At 40.6% G+C, this 27767-nt stretch overlaps 1 protein-coding gene across 6 annotated transcripts in view; it reads right to left on the bottom strand.

Annotated features, from left to right (window-relative positions):
• Positions 1-27767, bottom strand: part of szt2 (SZT2 subunit of KICSTOR complex) — a 140669-nt gene that overhangs the window by 86139 nt on the left and 26763 nt on the right. For 5 of the 6 annotated variants that reach the window (XM_086224164.1, XM_086224166.1, XM_086224163.1 and 2 more), the window contains exons 22-34: positions 26534-26737; positions 26288-26385; positions 25763-25901; positions 24949-25272; positions 23874-24078; positions 21720-21844; positions 15060-15327; positions 10541-10709; positions 10343-10435; positions 9561-9639; positions 6980-7270; positions 6559-6694; positions 5734-5850 (exon numbers count right to left, since the gene is read on the bottom strand). In XM_086224164.1, the coding sequence (XP_086080290.1) occupies positions 5734-5850; positions 6559-6694; positions 6980-7270; positions 9561-9639; positions 10343-10435; positions 10541-10709; positions 15060-15327; positions 21720-21844; positions 23874-24078; positions 24949-25272; positions 25763-25901; positions 26288-26385; positions 26534-26737 (2248 nt within the window). The remainder of the gene's footprint in view (positions 1-5733; positions 5851-6558; positions 6695-6979; positions 7271-9560; positions 9640-10342; positions 10436-10540; positions 10710-15059; positions 15328-21719; positions 21845-23873; positions 24079-24948; positions 25273-25762; positions 25902-26287; positions 26386-26533; positions 26738-27767) is intronic. The other variant, XM_086224165.1, reaches the window with a different exon arrangement.

The raw sequence follows: 27767 nt of genomic DNA on the forward strand, positions 1-27767 counted from the left end.
AAATGCAGTGAGATCTGTGTCCTTTGGGAAGTTGCCGATGCCTTTATGTTTTTGAGCTAATTGGCCTAGTTACCAAATTTTTGATTGTGTACAGGAGCATGAAAATACCTTTTCAGTTTTGAATGGATCTGCTCAACATCCCACCACTGACGTACAAAACTTAACCTTGCTATTCAAGAAACATTGTGAAGACATCATGATGCTGTTTACAGTGTGTGGTTGGTGTGTTTATGTGATATTACTTTTGCTTAAATGTTGATGTCTATAAATTGTGCATTTAAATGTTTTAAATGTGCAAACACACATGGGCAGAGGCAAGACAAATCTGACACGACCAAAATAAAGGTAACAGTAAAAGCACACACATACGGAAAGAACAAAAATGTGTGAAACAAAAAAATGACAAAGCCAACCCCCAGTAATGCTCCTGACCCAACAGCATACTATGCTGCAATGTCAAAACCCAGATGTGGAAACCTGGTGTGGGCTTTCAGCATTATGCAAAAATACGGGAAAGTTTTGGTTTGAGGTGGCACATCAGCGCAATGGAGCGGGCATGAATGAGAACTATCTTAATTGGTTGTCAGATGAACTGAGAGAGGTCATTGAGCTGTGTGCTGCTTAAGCTATAAATGGAAAAATATAGCCTCCCAGAGCAAAATGCTCTGCTGTGAATACCCATCTGACCAACAGTTGACAGGAAAGATAAGCAAATAAAAAGCTACCTACAGCCACCGTAATGCACAGAGAGAATGAGAAAGAGAGAGAAAGGTGCAGCTTGAGAGCAAGACAAATGGTGTGTCCCAATCGCATACTTCCATATTGCATACTTAAAATGTTCACATTGAGTATACAAAGCATAGCATGTACAGCACGACAGCTCGCACAGTGCGCGAGTTTCGAGGATGCAGCGCTGTCCCAACTCGCATACTGCTGCACAGCGCACTCACTGGAAATGACGACATGATGTCTTCTTCTTCTTCAAAGCCGATTTGTGACCGGCTAGCACCGCCTCAACATCAGCCTGCGCTTGTTTGTCAATTCTTTAAGCAGTAAAACAGCAAAATAAACGGTCATCAGGCATTGTTACGCCACAATCAGTGCCGACAACACAATGTCCTCCTTCTATTGGCTGAAGATGCAACGGTATGTATAGTTTATCGGTGTGATCTATTTAGCAAAACGTTTTGGTGACAAGTCATTTTATTTTTTCAAACCCTTGTCCACAGAATTTCAAACTTGTCCCCGTTATTCAATGTAAAGATGACTCCATACAAGTCAGTGTTGACCGACCCCCACCACAGCTGTCCGCCGCCATTTTTATCAATAAAATGAGTGTTGAGTGTGTCTACAGTCACATACTCAAAATCTTGACCCATTTGAGTACATCATGCGAGTACTTTTGCATACTATCCATACTTTTTTTCCATTTTGAGTTGAGTATACTCAAAATTTTAAGTATGTAGTATGGAGGTATGCAATTTGGGACAAACCAAGAGACTGATTCTGAGGAGGAAGAACATACGGGGGTTGCAAGGGGCAGGGCATCTCACACACACATACCAGAGGAGACTGCAACTAGGGATATTGAGGATAAGACAGTTCCTGGGCCCTCTCTAGCTTTCAAGCCCTCGAAAGTGCATTCAAAAGCTCCTGGAAAATGCACAAAAAAGGAAAATAGAAATAAAAAAGTAATTATAGCTACAGTATCTGATCCACTTTCTGCAAATCTTAGGAGTGGGGGAGAGCAATTAATGCATCCAAAATTATGGTAGGCAAGAAACCACTGTGTAAAACATGGATTCTCCATGAATGCAGGGACTTAGTTTGAGATTCTCCAACACACCAACCTTTCCTAACTCACAAGGAAATGTTACAAGAACTGATCATTCTACTTAAAAGAAACTGGAGCTGGATAACAGTGAATAAATTAAGTTAAGAATAAATACAAGTAGTTTGACGATGCCACAAGTAGAAAAGACTCACAGAGCACCTTGCACACTGATGGAAGGGAAAGCAGAGCAGAATCCTTATGTCAACTGTAAAATAACTGAAAGAAGTAAAACCTTTCTAAAACTTTAATATCTCTTAGTCTGCAACCAATCTTATATTTTGTTCATACTGTAGGACACTGCTTTAAATTAGAGGATTTTAATCCTTCCACAGTTTTATCATAGTTCCTAATATGTTAGTAACATAAACATATGTATATGTGTATATGTATGAGTGTGTGTGTGTGTATATATATATATATATATTATATATATATATTATATATATATATATACACACACACACACTCATACATATACATATATATAGATAGATAGATCTAGATCTAGATATGGAGTTACTCACATATTATATTCTAGTTTAAATCCAATATATGTTTCTGTTCATTTACTAGATAGTTTATCCTGACTACTACGTGCTAAGTGAATTAGTTACTGTACTGTAGACTCCTACTGACCAGGGCAATGGTATCCTTTTCAGATATTTTTGTTTTTGGCAATTGACAGGATGGTCCAGCTTTTGTAGCAAAACTACATGTACCCTATCACCCACAAAGCTAAGGTCCAGTGGAATATGAAAAACTAACCAGAACAATAATGACAACAGGTCTGAAATGGCCTGATGCACATCCCATTGTATTGTACTACATTAGAGAAACATCAGGTGCAGCCACTCAAATAAGTTTCACATAAAGAACTAATGGGTCGACCAATGTCCGCAGGTGTAAATCCACAGTTGGGACCACACAAAACTATGGACAACGGACTATGCAACCAAAGTGTTGATAAAGTTCCATTTTCAGGTGGCAGGCAGGCTGCCATGACCATCTGACAACCCTATCCATTCTTTTTAAATAGGTGATGCAGTACTTATCAAATGTTTGGAAAAGTTGTCTCTGTCTCACAGATGGAAAGGTCCCTTTTCTAGTCCTGTTACATGAAAGGCCCTAAAAATTGAGGGCAGGGTAAAATGTGTCCATAGCTCCAAGTGCAGACCGGCTCCCCCGACGGCTCAGAGAGCAGCAGGAAACAGCAACCTTGGTGAGTGAGCAGGTGGTCTTTCCTATTTTTCGTTCTACTATAGGGAGTCCAGGACTGTGCTGGCATTTCAAAGGGGCTGGCAGTAGAGAGCTCTCATACCTATGTTGCTGCTGTTGTCACCGATAGATTGTCAATGGGGTGGACTGCACTGGGCAGTTCCACAACAAAATGAAGATTTGGTTGTTTAGCGATTTCTTTCTCCAGAACAAAATGCCGAATCGTTTGTTGTGCACATCTGTGCTTAACCACATAAAGCAGAGTAATTTATTGAGCACCACTGTGCTTGGTAACAAAATGTCCTGCTAAGCCTCTTAGCACCTCTAAAGTGGAAACTTGAGAACTGAGCGCTGCAGCACTTAACAGTAAAAATGTGCAAAAATGCATAACTAAAAACCTGCATTTTGTGTCTATTTGTGATACAACTAACTAAGATTTATGTAAACGTGCTCATTTCTGTGTGAACCAAGGTTGTGATGGAATCTGTAGTATCTCTGTCTGTCATTATATATGTCATTAAGTCACAGTTTGTTCAGTTTGACAGAGGTCATTCTTGACTAAAAATGAACTTCCTACCTACACCTCCTTGTCTGGACACCTGACCAGAGGATATACTGTTTCTGGGATTCCTTCAGAAGACTGTAGTAGCTGGCACTTTGTATTGGTTGCTATACTTCCCATTGATGCATTGTGTGTACTGTGAATGCTGTAAAGGTCCATCTGGACCAGTGTGGAGATGGTGGAGGACTACTAGTACTTAGGAGTGTACTTGAACAATAGCTGGGCTAGACTAAAAACCCAAACGCCCTTAATAAAAAGGGCCAAAATCGCCTCTATTTTCTGAGGCAGCTGAGGTCCAACATCTGGCGACAATGCTGCGAATATTTTATGAGTCTGTGGTGGGTAGCGCCATCCTCTGTGCTGTTGTGTGCTGGGGCAGCAGACTAAAGGTGAGGGATGCTGACAGACTTATTAACTTATCCGCAAAGCCAGCCATGTGGTAAGAGGGGAACTGAGGGGCACCACTGAGTGCCGCAGGAAATCATTCCTACCGGTGGCTATCAAACTGTTTAACTCCTCCCCCTGAGATGCAGCCAATCCTATGGAGTTGGTTTTCTCGGTTAAATCGCGCAATACAAATATCCCGTTCAGTGTAAGAATGTAAAAATGTTACAAAAGATATCTCCTTGTATCCCGATATTCTTGATTCTCTATTTTTTTTCCTTCATTATATATTGTTTTTTTACTATGAAATGGAGGACTGCAATCCAAAAATTTCTTGCAAGGGATTAATATAGGATTTCTGATTCAGGTTCTGAAGACAAATAGGTCTCCCTGGCATTTTCTTCATCATCTTTTTTTTTGTGATGGTAAATGCAATTGTATTAGAATTTCCACAACATCAACGATGTTATACATTTATTTATAACATTTAAGAACATATCAAGATCTGTAAAAGCAGTTGTTACAATCGATAAGCATGTTTTATTAGTTCAGATTGCTGGTTAGATTATGTGTTTGTGATTTGGATGATGCAAAATAACCCAAAACAGAAGAGTTTTCTCCTAACTTGATGAGGAGGTGCCAATACATTTAGCAAAGTGGATGACTTTTTAATGCATGGAGGCATCATATTGTTAAATGAATCATCATGACATGAGGCATCATATTGCTAAAATGATCGATTGAACAGTGGGCAGCACGGTGGTGCAGTGGTTAGCACTGTTGCCTTACAGAAAGAAGGTTCCGAATTCGAGCCCTGGCTCAGGCACGGGATCTTTCTCTGTGTTGCATGTTCGCCTTCAACAGTCCAAAGACATGCAGATGGGGACGAGGCTAATTGCACACTCTAAATTGATCGTAGGCGTAGCTGTGAGTGTGAATAGTTGTCTGTCTCTATGTGTTGGCCCTATGATGGACTGGCGATTGTCCAGGGTGTATCCCCCCCGCCCCCCGCCCAAAGACTGCTGGGATAGGCTCCAGCCCCTCCCCCCCGTGACCCTTAACAGGATAAGCAATAGAAAATGGATGGATGGACGGATGGATGGATTGATCAGCACTCCATGTTCAAAGCTTGGGAAATATTCTACAGCCTAACTCTGCTTTAAACTTCTCCACAACTTTATCCTTGACCTGTCTGGTGTGTTCCTTTGACTTCATGATGCAGTTTGCTCCCCAATATTCTCTTAACAGACCTCTGAGGCTGTCACAGCACAGCTAAACTCATACTGAGATTGGATTACACGCAGGTGAACTCTATTTACTCATTAGGTCAACATTAGATCATTCAGCAATCATCAGGCAAATTCTGAAGGCAATTGGTTGCACTCAGAGAAAAGGGGTCTGAATACTTTGCACACTGCACTTTTCAGTTTATTTGTAAAAGAAAATTTAAAATCATGTACTTTCTTTCTACTTCACAACTGTGTGCAAATTTTTGTGTTGGTCTTTTACATAAAATTCCAATAAAATATGTTTATGATTGTGGTCCTAATGTGACAAAATGTCGAAACGTTCAAGGGGTATGAATACTTCAAGTCTCTGTATCTATTCATCTGCATCCCAATGAACCAACCTCATATAAATGCAATATTATGCAAAAATGTAATCTATAATCAGCAGTCATACGATCGCTGTTCACAGATCAATTAATTAATAAAAGGATAAACATGGTGAATCTTACCCATCCACCCCAGATCCCCTAAGACTGTCCATCACTGCCATCAACTCCTCATCAGACCTGTAGGACGAGGGCTGTCCAGGAGAGCGATTCAGAGACACGCTGCTCTCTGAGGTGTACCTGCACAAAAAGGAACTTCTCTCATAACAAGATTTCATAATTAAGGCTCATAACTGTAAAGGAATTTTGTGTGATGAAGGAATTCGTCAGACACAAGAAACAGGCTGGAGACTCAGAGATGTCTTACACTGGACATCCACCCCAGATGTACAAAGTTCGCTGTGAAATGATGCTGAGTCAGTTCCACCAGAGCATCTGTGTCAGATCCCTCGTAAATAGTCATACTTGTAATGTCAGGCACTACCAGTAATACCGAATAAGAACATCCTGCACCTTCACATAATCTAAACACAGCTCTACTATCAGTAAGTGTTCCAACAACAAATTTTACGATTATAAAAGAATTATGCCCTGAAACTGACTGATGACCCATCCAGGGTGTACCCCACCTCTCGCCCAATGTCAGCTGGGATAGGCTCCAGCCACCCTCACAAACCTTGACGGATAAGGGGTAGAGAAAATGGATGGATGGAAAAGAATTACGGAATACAGCACAGGTTCACTCCCAGACCCAGGTGAAGGCCCTGGGGTCAGACCAGCTCTTAACTTTACGGAGGAATTATGAGGATGAGGCCCAAGAAAGTTCAAGCAGAGGATACCAGATCAAATTCCTTATCAATAACAAAGACTGAACTCTAAAATTTAAATCCCCAATCTTTACTTGTCTTAAAACAAACAGGAACACTCCTTTTTCCCACAGTGACTCACCTGTTGTGGTGGAAATCAGACATAACCTCAATCTCCAGGGGTAGCGTCAGGACAAAAATATCCAACGTGAGTGAGAGCTCGTTCAAATCCACAGAGTCTAACGCCTCAGCAGTCTCCAGGCAAGATATGATCTCACCTTAAAATGAGAACACTGAAGTTAGATTAGCATGGAAAGTTTAGAGGTCAAAGTGTCAAAATAAGAATACAAATTTGATAAAGAGAGCATGTATATGCACGGAGAGACACATAAGAATTGTCACATCTCCCGTAGCCTGCTTCGTGCAGGTTCGATGTTGCGCATATATTGTTATGATAACTTCATGCATCAAGTTAAAGTTTATAATTATTATCTTTATACATGTTTTGCAAATTAGCATCCCTCTTCTATTGGACGACTGTGACTATTGAGTGATGAACTCACCAAGGCAAGTAGGCAGTGTCTGAATGGGCATGGAACCATGGCAGCTCTTCATATTAACAGAACAGGTCACATGAAAAAACAGGGGTGGCAAGTCCAGCTGAGGCCCTTCCTGCTCCAACAGGGAGTCTCCATCCAGGATGCTGAAGGAGTCCTGGTCCTGGTTGACTGTGTTGGAATCTGATAAGGACTGGTCTTCTCCATCCCCCTGGGACCTGATGCTCAGATGGTCCTCATACTCCACCACCAAATCCGTGTCACTCTCTGTCATGACGCAGCAGCCTGACACATTTTCTACACAAATAAACAAACGAAGCAAAAAATACACGACAAGACACAAAAAACCTTGTACCATATTACCAAATGAGGAGGTATTATCGCTTATCACATAAATGAATTTGAATAAAATGATTTTGATTTTTGGACAGCATAACAAGGTGTAAATATGAATGTGTTAGCAAACACCTGTGCCTTCATAGTTCCAGGAAACACAATAGCAGTAAACCTAATTTGTGTCACCCAACAACTGCTTCCAGGAAACACAAAGCAACTTTGGCATTCATTTGGAGTCATGTTTTTGTGCAGCACATGAAGTTAATGCAATTTTTCGCTCTCCTCTTAGCTGTTACATTATGGCTCCATCAACTCCTGATTAAAATGAGTAACTTCTCTTGATGGAGATGAGCCGAAGGAGTGATGCTCCCAGCTGTGTTCTCTCAATTTGTCATCCCGTTATCTCAACTACGCTGTGATCCCTATGTTCCTGTGTGTCGCCAACACAGACCGGTTTGCCTAAACATACACACACACTTACATGTTTCACACACGGTTGTTTGATTCAAAACATTTTGATGTAACAGCTGCATGGCCTGGCAACAAATGTTGGCAACAAATCAAGGACAAATGCTAAGGTGTCAAGGCCACTTCTTAAAGAACGTAATATAACATTGTTTCCTGGGGGGAGTGAGTATGTATGTATGTGTATATATACATATATATACAGATATATATATATATATACATATATATATATATATATATATACATATATATATATATATATATATATACATACAGATATATATATATATATATATACATACAGATATATATATATATATATATACAGATATATATATATATATATATATATACAGATATATATATATATATATATATATATACAGATATATATATATATATACATACAGATATATATATATATACATACAGATATATATATATATATACATACAGATATATATATATATATACATACAGATATATATATATATATACAGATATATATATATATATATATATATATATATATATACAGATATATATATATATATACAGATATATATATATATATATACAGATATATATATATATATATATATATATACAGATATATATATATATATATACAGATATATATATATATATATATATATATATATATATATATATATACACAGATAGATATATATATATACAGATAGATATATAGATATATATATATACAGATAGATATAGATAGATATATACAGATAGATATATAGATATATATAGATAAGATATATATATAGAGAGAGATGTATATATACAGTATATAAAGATATGTATATATAGACAGTATATATGTGTGTATATATATATACACGCATATACATATATGCGTGTATACATATATACATACATACATTATATATACACATTAATATATATACAGTATACATGACAGAGACAGATAGACAGATAGATAGACAGATAGATAGATACATAGATACATAGAGTATTTGTAATAGTTCCACCTGAAGCAATGAAAAATGTCACATAAATATTAGGGGTTTCACGAAATTTCATGTCACGAAGAAGAAGCGAAACAGTTATTTCTAAATGGAGGAAGACGAGGTTGAACAAATAGTGGACGCTCCTTCATCAAACAAATCAGTTGTGTGGACTTATTTTGGCTTCCCATGTAAAAGACAAGGCAAGGGCGTGACGAATGTGGATAAAACAAAAACCGAGCAAACTCTGTCAGTACACAACACCGTACACTGCGGCGAGCACTGCTAGCATGATAGAAGGATCTGCACCTGTTGAAGGCTACAGCTCACTGAGGTCAGACATTATAGATCTAGAATAGACAGCAGCCCTGAGGATCATTTAATATTTGTTTTCCTTTTCATTCAAGAATGTAGTTGTCCTCATTGTTTACAACAACAAAGCACTTTTTTTAATTGAAATTTTACGTTTGTATTTGCATTGTCGTCAAAATAAGGGAAAAGATAAAACAATATTTTGTTTTTTCAAAGCAAGGAGCATTTTATTTTTTTACTGACGCAGCAATAACTTGTATGTCTGCATATTCAGGAAGAAAATGAAGAATATTTGATTTTTACATTTCTGATTTTTAAATTTTTTTTATCTTGTATTTCGTATCATGAGTATTTTGTATCGTGAGCCCTGTTTCGTATCTGGCATCGTTTTGTGAGTTGACTATTTCATTGCACCCCAAATAAATATCAATGAATATATAACAAAAATGTTTCTTAAAACATGTTTGACTGAACCTCACCATCCTCAGTAGCTGGCTCGGCATCTGACACCAACTCCTCACTGGGTCTTCTCTCAATGTCACCATCTTCTGAGTCATCCTGAAGAGGCAAACGATTGCACAGATTGACTCTCAAGCTGCCTATGAGGTCAGGTACAGAACAAGCATGTGCAGAGAAACATCATAGGGATGTGTTTTAAAAAGCTATGCAAAGTCTTTAGGCAAAAAAGATGGCAAATAAACAGCTCAGTCCCTTTTCATTCCGGATTTAGCTGGATTCGTAAACTATATGCTCATATAAAAACACGGTAGCCCTTAATGATGGGATGATATTTGCTCATCGATTGTATTTCCTGCCAAGATTGTTATCAGCTTTTTATTAATGTAACACTGTACCGTCCTTAATTAAATTTCCATCTTCTCTGTTTGCTTTTGTCTCTTTTGGCTATGAAGCATTTTTGTAATTTCCCTATTTGTACCCAATGGATGATTCATAGAGAGTTGCAGTACGGAAGTTAGTGGCACCACCTGGTTGGGCAGCTCTCACCATCAGAAAACATTAGCAGAGCCAGTGCTGAATTGTTTTACCATTAATCATACTTAGCTGCCTTTAGGTAGAAGGTGGCCATAGCTTTAATTGTTTACAAAACTACAATTAATCATGAATGTTTATTTGAGTATCTTGTTCTCTGCATCAATAACATATTCTCCTGGGATGCCCATGTCGACAGCCTATGCTCCAGGATAGTTAAGAAAAACTGTCAAGAAGCCATAACAGTGTAACATACAAATCAAAAACTCACCTCTTTCTTGGATGAAGGTGGGCAGTAGAAGAAGTAATGTGGATTGGAGGGCACAGCTTTGAAATACTGAGACACAATCTCCATGAATTTATCCTGTCGGATATTTGATTATATTGAAATTTGAATTATATTAGATTCACTGAGTAGATACTAGCATATGTACTTGCAAAGACAAGGGTTATGGTCAAAATAACATACCTGTATTATATTGTGTAGCTCTGGATACACTTCACATTTGGGTTCGGTTTGCAGCAGCAGTAGAGGGAATACTGGGATCTTGGAAGTCATCTCATCTAAGATGACTGGAGATGTAGGCGCAGAGGACTTCCATCTAGATTCAGCTTCGGTGGCATCATCGATTTCAATACTTTAGACAGACATATGACGATACACACAGAACATTGAGTCAGTCCAAAGCAATGTGCCTGGGACATTAAAAAGGCAGCCTGTAGATCTTTCTAAATACAAAGAAATTCTAATTATATTAATTTGGTTACAGTGAGAGGAGAGCCCACCACAAGATACCATCACGTTATAACAGGAAGGATAAGAGGAATCAGAGGATCGGGACACAGGTCAAGGGACAGGGAAAATCTCTTTATTCACAATGATCCTACTAACAACCTAGTCAAGAGATGTCTTCCAACGTCACAGAGCGTGACATACTTTTTCATACTGAAGACAGGCTGTGTGTGTATGTGTTTGTGTGGTGTTCATCAGACTTTCAAACTATCTTCAAATACCAGAAAGTAATGGGATATTCCCTGATTATACTTATCTTGGACCTTGGCTGTCTGTACATAGGTGTCTCTGTACTGTGTGTGTGTGTGTGTGTGTGGGGGGGGGGGGGGGGGTACTTTACTTGTTGTCAAATCACATCTTTCTCATGTCTAACTCCAGAGAGAATGATCTGGCTCTTCAGCTGCTAAATGTTGACTATGTTCTCCTGCAAGTCTCTGTCTGTTGTTGGGCAAGTATGTAACAGTGGGATCATACACGGTACCCCGAGGTTTCTCCTAGTTAAATTTAAGAGTTTTTAAGACCTCATCGATACCACTTCAAGTCAAATTTAAAACCGACTTCACAGCCAAATAGGAAGAAATTGCAATGTGGACGGCATGACTTCTCCATCCGTCCCCAAGATTCACATTCAGAAAACTTTATTTGTCCCTGTGGGGGGCAATTAAGCTCACAAGAAATAACTGGTTCTCATCATCAGTTAACTGTTTCAGAAAAAAGGGGAGGAACACTGTTGCTGCTGTACAACTGTTGTAAATGTATGTTTGAACCGGACTGTGAGCACTGATTGCTGCTTTTGAGTGACAAGGCATGCTAAGTGCGGGCCATCAATAACAACTACTTGGTTGCAGACGGGTGGTTTGTGGCAAGGCTGATTTAGTAAGGCAAGATCCCAGGCATTCAAGCTGTGGTCGATGCTACCAAACAAATTTGCTCCACATTAGCAAATCACCATGAAATTCACTGCTAGCTCAGATGTCTTTGACAATGATTAAATACTAGAATACCCTAATTAGTTTTAGGATAAATCAAAACCTCACTGAGCTAGTGCTCCCTGCTAGCAAGTTGCCATGGCCCTTTTTTCTGAGTTTGCTGTGATTATTACCATAAATTACATAATTCTTTCTTTTCATTTCATCATCAACTGCAGTCCAAAAGTAGAGAGTTGCAAAGAGAGAGAGAGAGAGAGAGAGAAGGAGGAGGGACAGAGAGAAAGAGAGAGAGGACACACATCTCTCAGCTTTCATTTACATTTCACTTGCATCCCTTGTCATGAGATGATGGCCTGCGTGCCTCAGTGACCTGGAGAGCTATGCCAGCAGGTGCACAAGCACCTGGCAGGGTCACCCATGCTGGACAGGTCAAAGGGCAGAGGACAGACTAAATTGTACCACCCCACCTCACCCAAGAGAAAAAAACAAAAGCCTGTACAGAAGCATTGGCGACTAAATCAAACCAAAACGGCCGGGGGGAAGAAGGGCCTCCACAGAGGAGGTTTACGAAGCAATGTAGCCAAAACCATGAGGAAGCTGTAAAGCTGACCCCCTTGCTGACCCCTCGGACCACTACCAAGATCGCCACAAGGCGTGTAAGGACTATGTTTGAATTGGGGAAGACAGGCCAGGTAGTCCAGGAGATGAGAAATTACAGTGTTTCTATCCTGGGATTATATGAGGCAAGGTAGCTACAAGCAGCAGGACAGATGAGCTTATTATCGGGGGGAGTTGGTGCTCTTCTCCAGGCACACGGAGGATGGTGCCCCCCACACAGAAGGTGTTGCCGTCACGCTGGTTCCGGAGGCACAGTGCTCCCTCGTTGTTTGTGAACCGGTGAGCCCAAGAATCCTCACTGCCCAGTTTGCCACTCAGAAGGAGGTGAACATCGTTCAGTGCTATGCTCCGACTAATGATGGCATATAAGAAAAGAAGGACAACTTCTATGACCAGCTGCAGGGGGTGCTGGACAGACCCAGAGCAAAAGATTTCACAGTTCTCATGGGTGACTTCAATGCCAAGACCAGAGCTGAATACAACTGCCATAAAGACATCATGGGTAAGCACGGGCTGGGCCAGATGAATGAAAATGGTAACAGGTTTGCAGACCTGTGCTCTAACCAGCTGGTCATAGAAGGCAGCATCTTCCCACATAAACTAATCCACAAGGCCACATGGAGATCTCTAGATCATGTAAGAGAGAATCAGATAGATCATATGTATCAGCCATAGATACAGGAAGTCACCTGAAGATTTGCGAGTGATGAAAGGTGCAAATGCAGCATCAGATCACCACCTCCTTCTGATGACTGCAAAGCTATGTCTCAAAAGGCACTCCACCACTAGCAGCACAACAACAAGATATGACCTCAGACTTCTCAGGAATCAAGAAGTAGAAAAGAGATTTCAGATCAGCCACAAGAACAGATACCAGATACTGCAGTCTGAAGGAGGGGAGGGAGATGGAAATGTAGAGACTCATTAGCAGCAGTCAAAAAAAGACCTGGCTCGACACCTGCAAGAAAGTCCTTGGAAAAAGGAAACCAAAAACAACAAGACTGGGTCTCCTTTTAAGCACTCTAGAGGCTGAGGGAAAAGAAGGAGTAGAAAGAGAAGATAAACACAAGCAAAACTAGAACAACAAAGGGAAGGGCGCAGGAAGAGTACACCCAGGTTAACAAAGAGGTCAAGAACAGTATTCGAAAGGACGAAAGGTCCAACATAGACAAGCTGGCCCAACAAGCGGAAACAGCGGCAGCACAGGGAAATATAAAAGAACTCTACATGATCACCAAGAAGCTAGCAGGCATGTTCCAACCTGTCCTTGTAGATGGACCAGACATACCACCAGCGGACACAGTTTTACCAATATACTGTGAGAAACCCAGCAGGGCAAAGATGAGGAAGGCTATCAAGCCACTGAAGTCAGGAAAAGCTGCAGGGCCAGATGGAATACCAGCAGAGGCAATGAAAGCCCCGACAACCACCACTGACATGCTCCATCGCCTCTTCACCAGAGTTTGGGAGGAAGAGAAGGTACCTGAGAACTGGAAAGAGGGAATTAAAATACCAAAAAAAAAGAACACCTCACCAGCTATAACAACTATAGGGGAATCATGCTCCTCTCTGTAACAGGCAAGGTCCTGAACAGAATTCTATTGGAGGGAATGAAAGCAGCAGTTGATCCCCTACTCCGAGACCAACAGGCAGGCTTCTAGAGTAATAGATCCTGTACTGACCAGATTGCCACCCTATGCATCATAGCAGAGTAAAATATAGAATGGAACTCCTCCCTATACATCAACTTCATCGAAACAGAGCAGCTCTGCTCTGTGTTACATTTAAAATCTTGGAGAGGATACTCCATAGGCCGCATCGAGCCAGTGGTAGACTCACAGCTCCCACAGGAACAAGCTGGTTTCCATCGTGGAAGATTGACAGCAGACAAGGTAACACTAATCGCCCAGGACATCGAGGACAGGTCAATGAAAAAGCTGAGGTAGTGTACCTGGATCTGACTCCTGCATATTACACCATGTGGCATGGTGGTCTCTACCTGAAGCTGCTGAGGACAATACCAGACCGGCACATGGTGAAGTTCATCATGGAGATGCTTTCTGAGGCGGCGTGGCTCAGGGGTAGAGTGGCTGTCTAGCAACCAAAGGGTCGCTGGTTCGATCCTCAACCCCGGTGACCATGTCCAAGTGTCCTTGAGCAAGATACTGAACCCATAATTGCTCCTGATGAGTAGGTTGGCACCTTGCATGGCAGCCTCCACCATCAGTGTGTGAGTGTGTGTGTGAATGGGGGAGTGAGATGACACTGTAAAGCGCTTTGAGTGCCACTAAGGTAGAAAAGCGCTGTATAAAATTGAGTCCATTTACCAATTGAGTCCATTTCAGACCTCAGCTTTGTCCTCAGACCAGCAGTGGCCAGCGCACTAGGCTCAGAAGACTGAAGAACGGGGAACCGTAGAGGTCAGTCCTCTCGCCCATGCTGTTCAACATATACATACACGACCTACCTGATACAACATCAAAACATGTCTAAGCAGGCAATCTTGCCATCATGCTGAGACAGTTACATATTGGATGTCTCAACAGTATGTCCCTTGCATATACACAGTTATCAACAATCTAGTCTCACACTCTGTCACACTGCACACTTTATTCTTTAAGCTCATCATAACAACTCCTTGGTCCTACCTGGACAAAGAGCTCATTGCAAACTTGACATCAGGTCGATCTTCCTCATCCTCTCCGATGATAAACTTGGCAGGGCTACTTGAAGGCTTTGGATTCCTGTCCCCTGCTGGAGCCTCACCATTCTCTTTGAAGATACGGATATGTCCACAGAGGGTCTGCAGGAAAGATGTGATGTCAATCTCTTGTAAGGACTCTTCACAGTAGTCCATGGCCATCAGGACATCTTGGGAGCTGATGCTGTAGGACTGCTGCAGGCTCCGGTATACACCTGTGGGTGAGACAATTTATATAAATACATACACTATCAATCAAAAGTTTGGACACACCTCCTCATTTGATGGGTTTTCTTTCTTTCATGACTTTTTACATAGTAGATTTTCAAACTATGAATGAACACATAGAATTTTGTAGCAAACAAAAAATTGTTTAATAGATCTAAAAATATTTTATATTTTAGATTCCTCAGAGTAGCCACATTTTTCTTGAAAGCACTGCAAATCCTTGGCCTTCTCTCAGTGAGCTTCATGATGTAGTCACCTGAAATGGTTTTCACTTAAGAGGTGAGCCTTGTCAGGATTCATTTGTGGAATTTCTTGCCTTCTTAATGGGGTTGGGACCATCAGTTGTATTTGACAGAAGTCAGGTTGGTACACAGCTGACAGCCCTATTTGACAACTGTTACAATTCATATTTGGCAAGAACCAATCAGTGAAGTAAAGAGAAATGACAGTCTTTCATTACTTTATGAACTGAAGGTTAATCAGTCTGGAAAATTGCAAAAATTTGAATGTGTCCCCAAGTGCAGTCGCAAAAACCATCAAGCGCGAAAAAAAGTCCAAGGACTTCCAGTGTGGCGTAACAGTAAGGTGGACGCATAGTGGTGAGCTCTAACAGTCGGTTGAGAAAAGTACCACCTATTGATAAAAATAACCTGGAAAACTTTAGTATGACAGGAAGGAAACAGCAAAGGAGTCGAAGAGAATCAGGAATATGAGTAAAGCACAACAGAATGCTGAACAAGAGGAAGACGACGACAGAGTAGAGCCCCTGTGCCGGACTGCTTCATAATGAAACAAAAAATATTTTTACACTACATTATTTTACAACATTGCTTCAGCATCTCTCACTCCCAGTCAGCCCCCCCCCCCCCCCCCCCCAGAGGTTATCATTGATAGTTGATGTTAACCAAGTTAGATGTTAGCTGGTAGTCTCCTCATATCAGGCTAGCTCTTGTGAACAGTTCCTTATATGATCGTAAGACACTGTGACAAAGTCTTAAGAGGGCAAAACAATATTCCTCAAACAACTGTCACGAGAGCTAGCATAGCTCCTTCAACAATGTTGCTGTGCGATATGCTAACGTTAAATTTTAAACAATTGTGATGAGTCCTCAGGTGGAGTGGAGCACAGCCAGTCTCCCATGCCTGAGAGCTATGCTGTCATTTTGATACTGCACTGGGTTATATTGTGATTTTGATATTGCACTAGCATACATTGCGATTTTGATTACATAATGTATGCTCATCCAGTGTATTTTTTTTTTTTATTTTCTAAAAAATAAACCAGTTCAACACAGGTAACTACTACCACTTTTGCTTCATTTCTTTGATGGTCCAAATGTATGCTCTAATTGATTTTGTCTTTTGAGCACAAAGCATCATAGGTCTAGCCTCTTTATTTTACTCTCAAAGTGCACCAGATTGATGCATTTAACTTTAAAATAAACAAAATTTTGCTCCCCCGGACCCCCCCTACAAGGTCCGAGGTTCACACACCATAGTCTTGCAAAATCCTGTGGGAAACACTGCTGTTTTCTTCATCCTGCTCCCACCCAATATCTGTGTGTTATATTCCCGCGATGTGTATGTCCACCCCTGCCCGCACCCATAAAATATTCTGATAGTATATTGCCACACAATAGTAAAGATCCATTGATTTGGGTCTTCTCCCGTCCCACAGGCAAAAAACAGGTTATTTTACTGTGCAGACTATTAATAAAGAGATGCATGGAGCTGTTTGTTTTGTTTCCCTGTCTTTTGACGCACTGCTCAGGAGTTGCGCTCATATTTCGTTGATTTCATTTAATTTTAAAGAAATAAGTGCAGTTTGTACTTAATTCTCCTCCTTCTTTGTATTTGATTTTATTCAAATTTTTTTAATCTTTAATATTTCTATGATCATGTGGTGGTTGAGGTTAAGATCTCTTTTTCTACGAGAGACCTGAGAGTAAGAAACACCCACCACTCCCACCCACAGCAACGTTCAAACTGCTCACTCGCCTGCGAGACCCAGTCCCAATGCAGCCCAGTTCCACGTTAAGGAGCTGGTCCTTAGAAAGGCTTGGCAGCAGAAGATTGAGATGAACAGCAGACGACTCTACTTTGATAATGACCATGCGACAGAGATTATGGAGGGGCAAAAGGCATATGGGCAAATTAAGGCGGCACTGAAGGAGAGGGGGATTTGGTTTCAGACACCCTATACAAAGATGCGAGTGCACTGGTACTTGAGAATGAAGATCTACGTGACTGCGGAAAAAGCAGCCCAGGACCTGAATCAATGTGGAGTCAAGGTAACGGTGATGAACAAAGCAAACGCCATAACGGCCACGGAGGAGTGACTGGATGCAGTGATGTCATGGAAATGGTCCAACGCCCCTGTCGGCGCAGCTCGGCATGCAAGAGTAAGCAAGGTGGTTGAGTACAGGCTTGGGACAGACTGACAGACTGAAGGAAACTTAAATTAATACAGAGATAAATATGGCCCAGGGCAACTCAAACACTGTGACTATTTTTTTTGAAGGGGAAATACTTCTTTGTTTGACATCTTTATTTATTACTTGACTTTGGGCCATACAGGACATATAACTCACAATTTATGTTATTAGATCTTTGATACTGATCAGAGGGATTGACTTGTTGCTTAGCACGAAAATGTTGGACCATTCTAGTATAAGTGAGTTATATCTCACTACTAGGGAGAGACCCCACTGTAATGAGGTGTTTTACCCTCCTCCCACCAACAGGGACCTTAAAAGATGGCCAAATACATCCTGTCTTTGGAAGTCACACTGTTTTATGTTTTACTCTGGTGAAATACTTATGCTTTATATGTTCAGAATTGGATTACCACACAAACTACAAACAGTCATGCTAGAGTATAATACTAAGATACTGCCGTTGAATATCAATGGTTTAAACAGTTCAATGGAATGTCAGAACATAATGGCAAAACTCTAGCTTATCCAGCAAAGGACTGGGCCGCCTGTGAGTGCTGTGGGATGGGGGAGAGGCTCACGGCAGCACACCCTGCTCGTTGAGAAGAGCAGGTGATATATGCTTTAATGTCAGAGTCTCCAATGACACCACAACAACTCGCTAGATTTGTCGCTAGTCGCTTTTTTGAAAATTAATTGCTGGGTCTGAAAACTCGCTAAATATAGCGACCAAGTTGCTATATTGGCAACACTGTTTGCTATGCAAAGACATACTATCGGGTTACCCTCACCCCTAATCCTATTCCCAACTCAGTAAAATTTGAATTTACCAAGGAAATAAGTGATAAAAAGGGAGATTTTAACCTTGTGAAAGGAAGACTGGAGAACAAAATGGTCACATTGCAAAACTCTGGTTGATACCATGATCCTGGAAGTGGAAGGAGCCTTAATTTTCAGATTAAGAAAACTTTATTTATCCCCTCAGGGGGCAATTAGGATATGTGGTGGTGACCTTGATGTGATGATGAATAGTAAGCTGGAAACAACAAATCAGAAAAAAACCAACCACCAACCATGTTATGAAATGATGATGAAGACAACACTCCAAGAATTTGTAATAGCTGATTCTTGAGGAAATACATCCCCCTATAAGACATTACACACATTATTCAATGGCAATAATGCAAGAATTGACTATTTATTTATGAGTAAGAAGGAAATTTATAGGGTAAAGAAATGTGAAATTCAAGACACTAATGTATCAGATCACTGTGCAATTTACCTCAAAGTCAAATGAAAAACTAAAAATGAACAAATCTCCTGGCAGTGATCTGAGAGCTACAAGTCATTTAATGAAAAACTCATTCCACTGTGAGAACTGTCATTTAACCACACACTTGAGCATGGAGAAATACCCCCATCCTGGAGGGAAGCGGTGATAACTGTGATCCCTATAAAACCGTAGGAGAATGAGAGTTGGGTTGCTATGACCAGAAGTGGGTGGCAGATCATTTTGACCTGTACTGATGTTAAACTGATATTAAACACGTCAGCCCACCCAACCAAAACAGGAGACATCTGGAAACATTGGGAATGGAGCCGAATACACCACGCACACACGCACACACACACACACACACACACACACACACACACACACACACACACACACACACACACACACACACACACACACACACACACACACACACACACACACACACACAGTGTGGAAACGTCACTCACATTTGGTCGTAGTCCAATCATAACTGACATTCAGAAATGTCTCATTCTTCTCTGGTATCTAAGCTCGCCAAGAAGTCTGGTAAACAGGATGAAGCCATCACGCCACACAAACAAATACACACACACAGCCTGACTTAAGTACAAAAAGTTATGTCATACTCTACAACAATGACAGATATCCCTGACTGCTCTTGCTAGTAGGGCCATCACCATTAAATAAAGAGATTCCACATCTGACACCTGAGACTCAGTCCTCTGATTCCTCTCATCCACCTTTTTCTGCCATGACACCTGCTCAGATTACAGACCTATCGCCACCTATTATTACTCAATGTAGATTACAAATTGTATACCTCAATATAACTATTTTGTCAGTGACATCGTCAAGGAAGATAAGACAGGCTTTATCAGGGGACACCAAGCCCAAGATAATAAAAGACGAACATCACATATTCTGAACCATATTCAAAACAAAAATACCAGTACAACATTAATGAGCCTTGATGCAGAGAAGACAATGGATAGCATTAATTGTCACTCTCTATACCAAGTTCCTGGAAAATTTGGTTTCAACTGTAAAGCTACTAAATGTGTAAAATCGCTTTAACAAAAAAAACAAGTGCAAGGATAAGAATAAACGGCAGAATGACAGACACAATCCTGATCAAAATCTTAAAACCAGTTAAAAAATTGCAAGAAATTTACATTTCGCACTGTTGGATCTTAAAAGGTTCTAAGTAGAGCTTCAAAATGCTAAACGAAGAAATGGGAACAAGACACCAAAAGATTTGAGCAGGCAATTTATTGAAAACAACAATTTAACTGAAATAGGCTGTTCATCAGCTGATCAAAAGTTTAAGACCACAGCTCAAAAGAACCTGAAAACCTCCTAAAACAAAAATTAAAGTGTCAAAAGCTGACTCAGTAATGAGTAGCTCCACCATTATTGGCGATCACTTCAAAAATTCGTTTTGGCATGCTTGATGAAAGTGTTTCCAAAAGGCTCGTAGGAATGTTGCTCCAAGTGGTGAAGACGGCTTCATGAAGGGCATCCACTGTCTGGAACTGATGTCCGTTTTGGTAAACTTCTCTTGCCATCCATCCCCAAATGTTCTCAATTGGATTTAGATCAGGGGAAAAGGCAGGAAGGTCCAAAAGAGTGATGTTAGTCTATGGGAAAAATGTCTTGATCAGACGGGCATTGTGAATTGTAGCATTGTCCTGCTGAAAAACCCAGTCATTACCACACAGACGAGGGCCCTCAGTCATGATGGATGCCTGCTGTGACATCTCCACATAGCCAGCTACTGTTTGACGCCCCTGCACAACCTGGAGCTCCATTGTTACATTGAAGGAAAAAGCACTCCAGATCATGATGGCACCCCCTCCACTGTGCCATGTACAAAACATCTCAGGTGGCATCTCCTTGTCATGCCAGTAACGTTGGAAGCCATCAGGAAAATCAAGGTTAACTTTTTTCTCATCAGGGAATAAAACTTTCTTCCACCTTTGAAAGTCCCATGTTTGGTGCTCCCTTGCAAAGTCCAAACAGGCAATTTTGTGGCGTTGAAGGAGACGTGGCCTTTGAAGATGTTTTTTTGTTTTTGAAGCCCTTCCTTCACAGATGCCGTCTGATGGTTACTGGGCTGCAGTCAGCACCAATAATGGCCTTAATTTAGGACGAGGATCATCCCATGTCTTGACTGACAGCCATTTGAATCCTCTGGCTCAGCGCCGGTGAGATTTTTTGGGGTCTACCACTTGATTTTTTTGTTCCATAACCCTCAGAATTTTTTAAAAAATGCAAAAGGATTGTCTCACTGCTTCCAACCTCAGCAGCGACAGCACGTTGTGACAGGCCTTGTTTATGCAGCTCAACAATCCGACCACGTTCAAAGACAGTGAACTTTTTTGCCTTTGCCATCAAGAGATCTTTACAGTGTGATTACTTGACAGGAAATGACATGGAATCCAAATTTTTGCACAGATTTTGGCTTTGAAAGGCTGTGGTCTTAAACTTTTGATCAGCTGATGAACAGCCTATTTCAGTTAAATTGTTGTTTTCAATAATTTGCCTTCTATCAATCTATCTATCTAGATAGATATACATATATACATACATATACATATATGTATGTATATACACATAAATATGTGTGTGTGTGTGTGTGTGTGTGTGTGTGGAGGAAGAAGGTCACCTCTGACAAAGCTCTGGTGATAATGCTCCTGCAACAGGTTACAGTAGGTGGCCAACTCCTTGTGTTTGTGAGGCTGAGCTAGGTCGGTCCATGGGGATGGACTGCTGCGGTCCTGAGACATTGACCTGGCAGAGGAGAAAACACAAAGAAATAGGAAAATTGACATGTTCAGTGTCTTAGTTTAAAGGGATTATTCTGGTTTTGTGAAGTGGAGGTCTACGAGGATGCCATCCTTAGTATCAGTCTTACCTTCAGTAGATAAGGGTCAGCGCATTTTCTATCCAGATGAGTTCACCTGCTGTCTCCAATGGAGTACAATGCTGAACCAAATCTACTGAAGGTAAGACCCGTGCAATGAAAGACTAACTCCTACAACCCCAGCTCAATAAATCTGAAATCCATTTAAAGAAAAGATCAAATATTTCATTAAAAATTTTGATTTATACTTGTTTGTATGGTTAATATTCACACAGTCTTGCAAGGCCATGTAGAAAGGTAGGCAATTCCATTCCATTTTTCAGAGAAAGCTTGAATCCGAATCACCTAAACACTAAAAAAATCTAGGCCACCAGCAAGGCTGTGAAGGACAGCTGAGCCTCCACAGACGGCTCCAGATACTGAAAATCCCATTGTATGGTGAAAACTTAAAAGCTTCACAATTTAATATCTCTGAGGTCTTCTATACACTGACAAAATTTGAAGAGAATTGCATAAAGACCCAAGATGTTCATTGAAATAGCATGCCTTGAAATAGCCTGCAGCATGGGTCAGAGGTAGAGTGACCTTCTAGCAACCAAAGAGTCGCTGGCTCAATCCTCACTTCCCCCGGTGACCATGTTGAAGTATCCTTTGAAAAATACTGAGCCCCTAATTGCTCCTGATGGCACTGGAACAGACTGGCAACCTGTCCAGGGTGTACCTCACCTCTCACCCAATGTCAGCTGGGATTGGCTCCAGCCCCCCCGTGACCCCTAATGGATAAGCAGGATGGAAAATGGATGGATGGATGGAAATAGCCTTCGATTATATATTAAATTTGGACCTCCTATTGTGTTGACACTTGCGCAGAGTTTAAAACGTTTTTCAGCATGTTTCGACCACCAAAATGGCAATTCATTTTAGACAAGAACAATAACAAGTAAAATCCACTGCATTTCCATCGAGCTTTCACACCAGGCATTTGCAGCACATTTTTTCACTGCTGTAGGTTCATCAACAACAGAATGAATGAAAATGCTGCTGAATGCATTATTTGTCCCACTGAACCATAATGACTTCATGATCTGAAGCATCAACTAACAATCCAATAAACTATTTTCATCACTGATAAATCAATGTATTATCAATTATCAGGTACATGTTTTAACTGTTAATTTTTGAAAAATAAAAACTCTTCAGAGAATTTTGGTTGAGAGGCTGTCTTGGTGCACTTCACAAACACCCTTTTGCTGAGGTATTTGTACACCACATCTTGAAATGCCAATATTTTAAATATAAAATATATAAAAATAAGCATCTTTCATATCAACTGATGTGTACCAATTGCCTGGCAGCACTGCATGTATCAGGACTGAACATGTGAGCATGTGAAACTTGTATCTTCAGAGATGCTTTTTTTTTAGAGCATGGAGGTCCAAAATGGGACCTAAACCATTTCCCCATTTCTTTGAACCAGGAAGTATCTTAAAATCGACTTTGAATATTTTAATTCTATTCTTAACTGAAATTCATATTAGTCAGGTCAACATAACCTGAATAATTGGTAAGCTTAAGGAACATGGCAACACCTACTTTGGAAAGGGCAAAGAACAGATGATCAGACAAGCGAACACAGTAAGGTAACTGTTACATTTGTGAAAAAATTTCCTTGTAAGGATTTATATAATTTAATTCATTTCTGCCAAAGTCATTGGATATTGAGTGTGATAGTGCAGCTGTCACCGAGTATGTTTTTGCAGCAGAACCATGTCTCAGAACAGACCCACTGTTTGAATGACGTGATGTCTGGAAAGTGACAAACGTCGATGATTAAAATCTAGAAGTCCCTTCACACACAATATCTTCCTTAAAGCCCTTTCAAAATGTTGCCCCTGTATCTCTCTATCAAAATTGGGACCCTGCCTTTGTCCAACTTGATGTAGCCGTTGTTAATACCTGAAGAAGATATCTCTGGGTTTTCGGCTGGAGTTGGGGTGTACCAGCTGCTCCTTCAAGTGCTCCAGGGAGCAGTTGTAGACGTAGACTGGACACTTAAATTGGCTGTCACTGGTGCTCTGCTGAGAAACCTGCCTGCTAAAGCCACAGTGGAAATCTGCCTTATGTGGTTCAGAGAACTGGACTCCCTCTTTCTCCCCCAGATCTAGAAGCATTACCAAAAGCAGAAAAAAAGACCACAAGTGAGGAAACAGCTTCTATAAACATGTGAATCTGAGTCATCAGATAAATCTACATAGCAGCAATAATTCTTACAATTCTTACATTCTATTGTGAGCAAATAAATGAAAATACACACACTGAGACTATACAATAACTGTAACTGAACACTGCTATAACCAAGGTGACTGGAGGCCTCTACCTCTCTTTGAGTATTCTCCAGATTCAAATGGAAATTACAGAGCTGAAACATATTTGGCCAAAAGTGATAGCTTTTGAGTTTATTAAAACTTCTTTTTAGATGTTTGATAGATCCAAATTCAACTTTATAAGGAGGGTTCTGTTTATACATTAACAAAAAGGCTCCATTTTCTTAATAGGTTTTATGGTAGAGCTCCGCAGTTAATTGAAATCTTATCAAAATCTCAATGTGAATTACTGCTATTTTCCAATCACAGAAAGACGCAATATTTGTTTAAGGCTAAATGGATGTGGATACCATTTTAAATAAAATGTAGCGCTGCACAGATATCCAGCCCACTCATTGTATTCTACGGACTTGAGAACACCTTTTTATACAGATCTCAACAAAAATCACGCTGTTATCATTTTAATAGGTTTTTCCATATTAAAGAGAAGAATCCTGTCCACATCTAATGCCACTAATCACATCACAACTGAAACATCTGCCAAAAAAAATTGCAATTAGATTCGTCTTTCAAAATCACATGGCCTTATTTTGTGGGGCACCTGGGAATACTAGGATTTTGGTTAAGTTCTAAGCAGCAAATTGAGACCAGAACAGTGCTTAAAGCAGATATATGCTGGATTTACATCATGAATGTATTGCACTGACCTGAACCTGGTGTCCCGGTGTCTGTTTCTGAAACCCTGCTATCCCAGCTGTCTTGGTCCATGGTCAGGGAGTCAGCAATTCCAGTCTGACCCTCAGACCGAGGTGAGAGCACAGGTGATCTGGTGGTGAATTGTCCACTGCTGGGAATCCTTCTTAACTTAGTGGCTAAACTAAGGCTGGACTCTGACCTCTCAATTCCATTGATGGAGCCAGACAGAGAGTTGTTTTGTGACTTATTACTGGGAGTCAGAGTGTCATCCTCCTGTGTGCTGACATTACTCTGAGGCTCTGTCTCCAGCCCTGGGGCCACCAACATCAGAACATCTGCATAAAACAAAAAACTTTGACTACACTGTGTATTATAGAATATGACACCCATATAAAGGACATTATGTTACATTGCACTGTTTTGAGCTCAAGGGCAGCATGGCTTTGAGGTAGCATGACCGTCTAGCAACCAAAGGGTCGCTGGTGTGACCCTCAGACACTGAGCCCCTAATTGCTCCTGATGGCCCCACGATGGACTGGTCACCTGTCCAGGGTCTACCCGCCTCTTGCCCAGTGTCAGCTGGAATAGGCTCCAGCTCCCCCCCCCCCCCCACGACCCTTAATGGATAAGCATTACAGATTACAGATGGATGGATGGATGTTTTGATCTCTTGTAAACTGAAAACTATCTGTAATGAAATATTCATAAAATTTGATCATCAAATAGGTTTTAATTTATGCGTTTTTTTTTTAGAAAGAGTATACAAACTAACTGTAAAGAACTGACAGTCCTATGACCGAATGTACATCAGCAGAAGAGGTGAACCTGTGAAGGTAGCAGGGAGGAAGGTGAGTAGGATCTGCTGGGAACTGATGTACTTGGCGTAGCATCTCCACTGTGGCACAGAGCAACACCTCTCCCCCAGCAAAGGCTCCTCATCAACAAGGTCGGCATTACTGAAACTCTGTCCACAAGAAGCAAAATAAATACTGTTCTTAATGGCAAAAAAATAGTGAATAAGCATTTCTCAATATAAAAGGAGGACCTGAAAATTTTTGCATATTAAAATAAGTTTTCAGAGCTGGTCTACAATTACCATGTTGCAGATGCCTCTGCCAACCACTCACATTGCAGTTTACCTCCACATTTGTCTACACTAATAAAATGAGGTGTACATAGAAAGCAAATGTTATAGGAATGAAAAAAGTGCCTTTTTGTGGAAAAGAGAGGGCTTATTGCGATAAGACAGCATTTGAGACATTTGTACCAGGTGTGATGAAATTCCCTCCAGCTGTTGGTGAGACATCTCATGAATGGGTGTAGAACTTTGTTATTGTTGGATGGGATTACCTGTAAAGTGCTAGTGGATCCCATCACTTCCTTACTGCTAGCAGTGGTGTGGAATGATGTCACAATGTCGTGTCGATCTGGAGGCTTCATAAACTCTTCTGCCAAAACAAAACAGGCAGACAAGGAGGAGACCATATGTCTGAGGGTGTATGTCATAACTGAAAAGCCCTGTAGGTCGGTCCAGATGGCAGTAAACCTTCAACTCTGTCACATTTTTACATTGCTTAAATAAAGAGAAGTACTGACCTTTGATAACAGGTAAAGAAAAAGGAGCGACATGACCGTCCCGTTCTCGCTCTAATATGTGATACATGAAGGTGATGTGGTCGTTGTTTGCTAAAGGGATTTCCCTGTCACTGAGTTCCTGCTCTAGGCTGCTATGGAAGAGGTTGAGCAGCAGCTCGTTGGGCAGGCAGGGGGAGAAGTGAAGGAGCTCCTCCTTTTCCAGTTCTGCAGAACAGAGATGAATATCCACATGAAATCCTTTAGGGTTGAAAAAACAGATTCTATCCTGACAGTTGCAGTTGTTTAGCATTTTGAGGGTTTTTTTTTTGTATGTGCTATGTGCCAACTATCTACAGAGTTTGGAGGTTGGGTGAGGTACCGAATGGCAAGCTGGCAGAACTACGAAATAGGCACGCTTACCAAATGCACCTTTAACTGGAAGTACTTTACCTTTCAAGTACTCACACATGGTGCCTAGACCTCCCACAGATGTTTTGTGACTCTAGAACAGGGTTGCAGCTATCAATTCTTTTAGTAATTGAAAAATCTATTAATAATTTTGGTGATTGATCGAGTCATCAGGTAGGAAGTATTGCATATTCTGCAATTTTTTAAATTACATTACTTTTGCATTATTTAAGAGCAGTGGTACTATGCAAAAGAGAAAATAAGACGAGTCTCTTAAATGGACAAGTATGAACTGCTAATGTAAAGGTCCTAAGTAAAGTAACTTCACTTTGACTGTACTTTTGCTTTTACTGTTTTTGCTTTCCTTTTTACTGAAGTACAAACAGGGCCCTACACAGGATTGGCTCACCAACATGCATCCTTTTTCTCCTCCACCGAGTTTCCCTGTCTGTATTTAGTAAGTAAAAAACACCAATAAGAGAGCCATTAAAGTACAACAAAAGCAATAAGACTGTTGATTTTTCAGAAAAAGGGGACAATTACATGCAAGATTTTTAATAGCAATTAGGTATTTTTATATTGCTGTATTAATGCTTTTATTTAGGTAAAGGATCTGAGAACTTTTTCCATCACAACAGGTCAAGGATCAATGTTTCAGTGACTCTCTGTGGCTCAAATTTAATTTTCTATGCGCAAAACAAAGTACATTTCAGATTCAAACGTTTTAGCCTCAAGGAATATTAGTAATCAAATTCCTTGAGTTACTCAAGGAATCGTTTCAGCCCCATTCCAAAACTCCAAAAAACACAGCCATGTACTGTATAATGAGCCATGACTGCATCGCTGC

Source organism: Aulostomus chinensis, chromosome 14, assembly GCF_037954235.1.
Source record: "Aulostomus chinensis isolate RoL2024-O1b breed Wild chromosome 14, RoL_Achi_v1.0, whole genome shotgun sequence".
NCBI classification, from domain to species: Eukaryota; Metazoa; Chordata; class Actinopteri; order Syngnathiformes; family Aulostomidae; genus Aulostomus; species Aulostomus chinensis.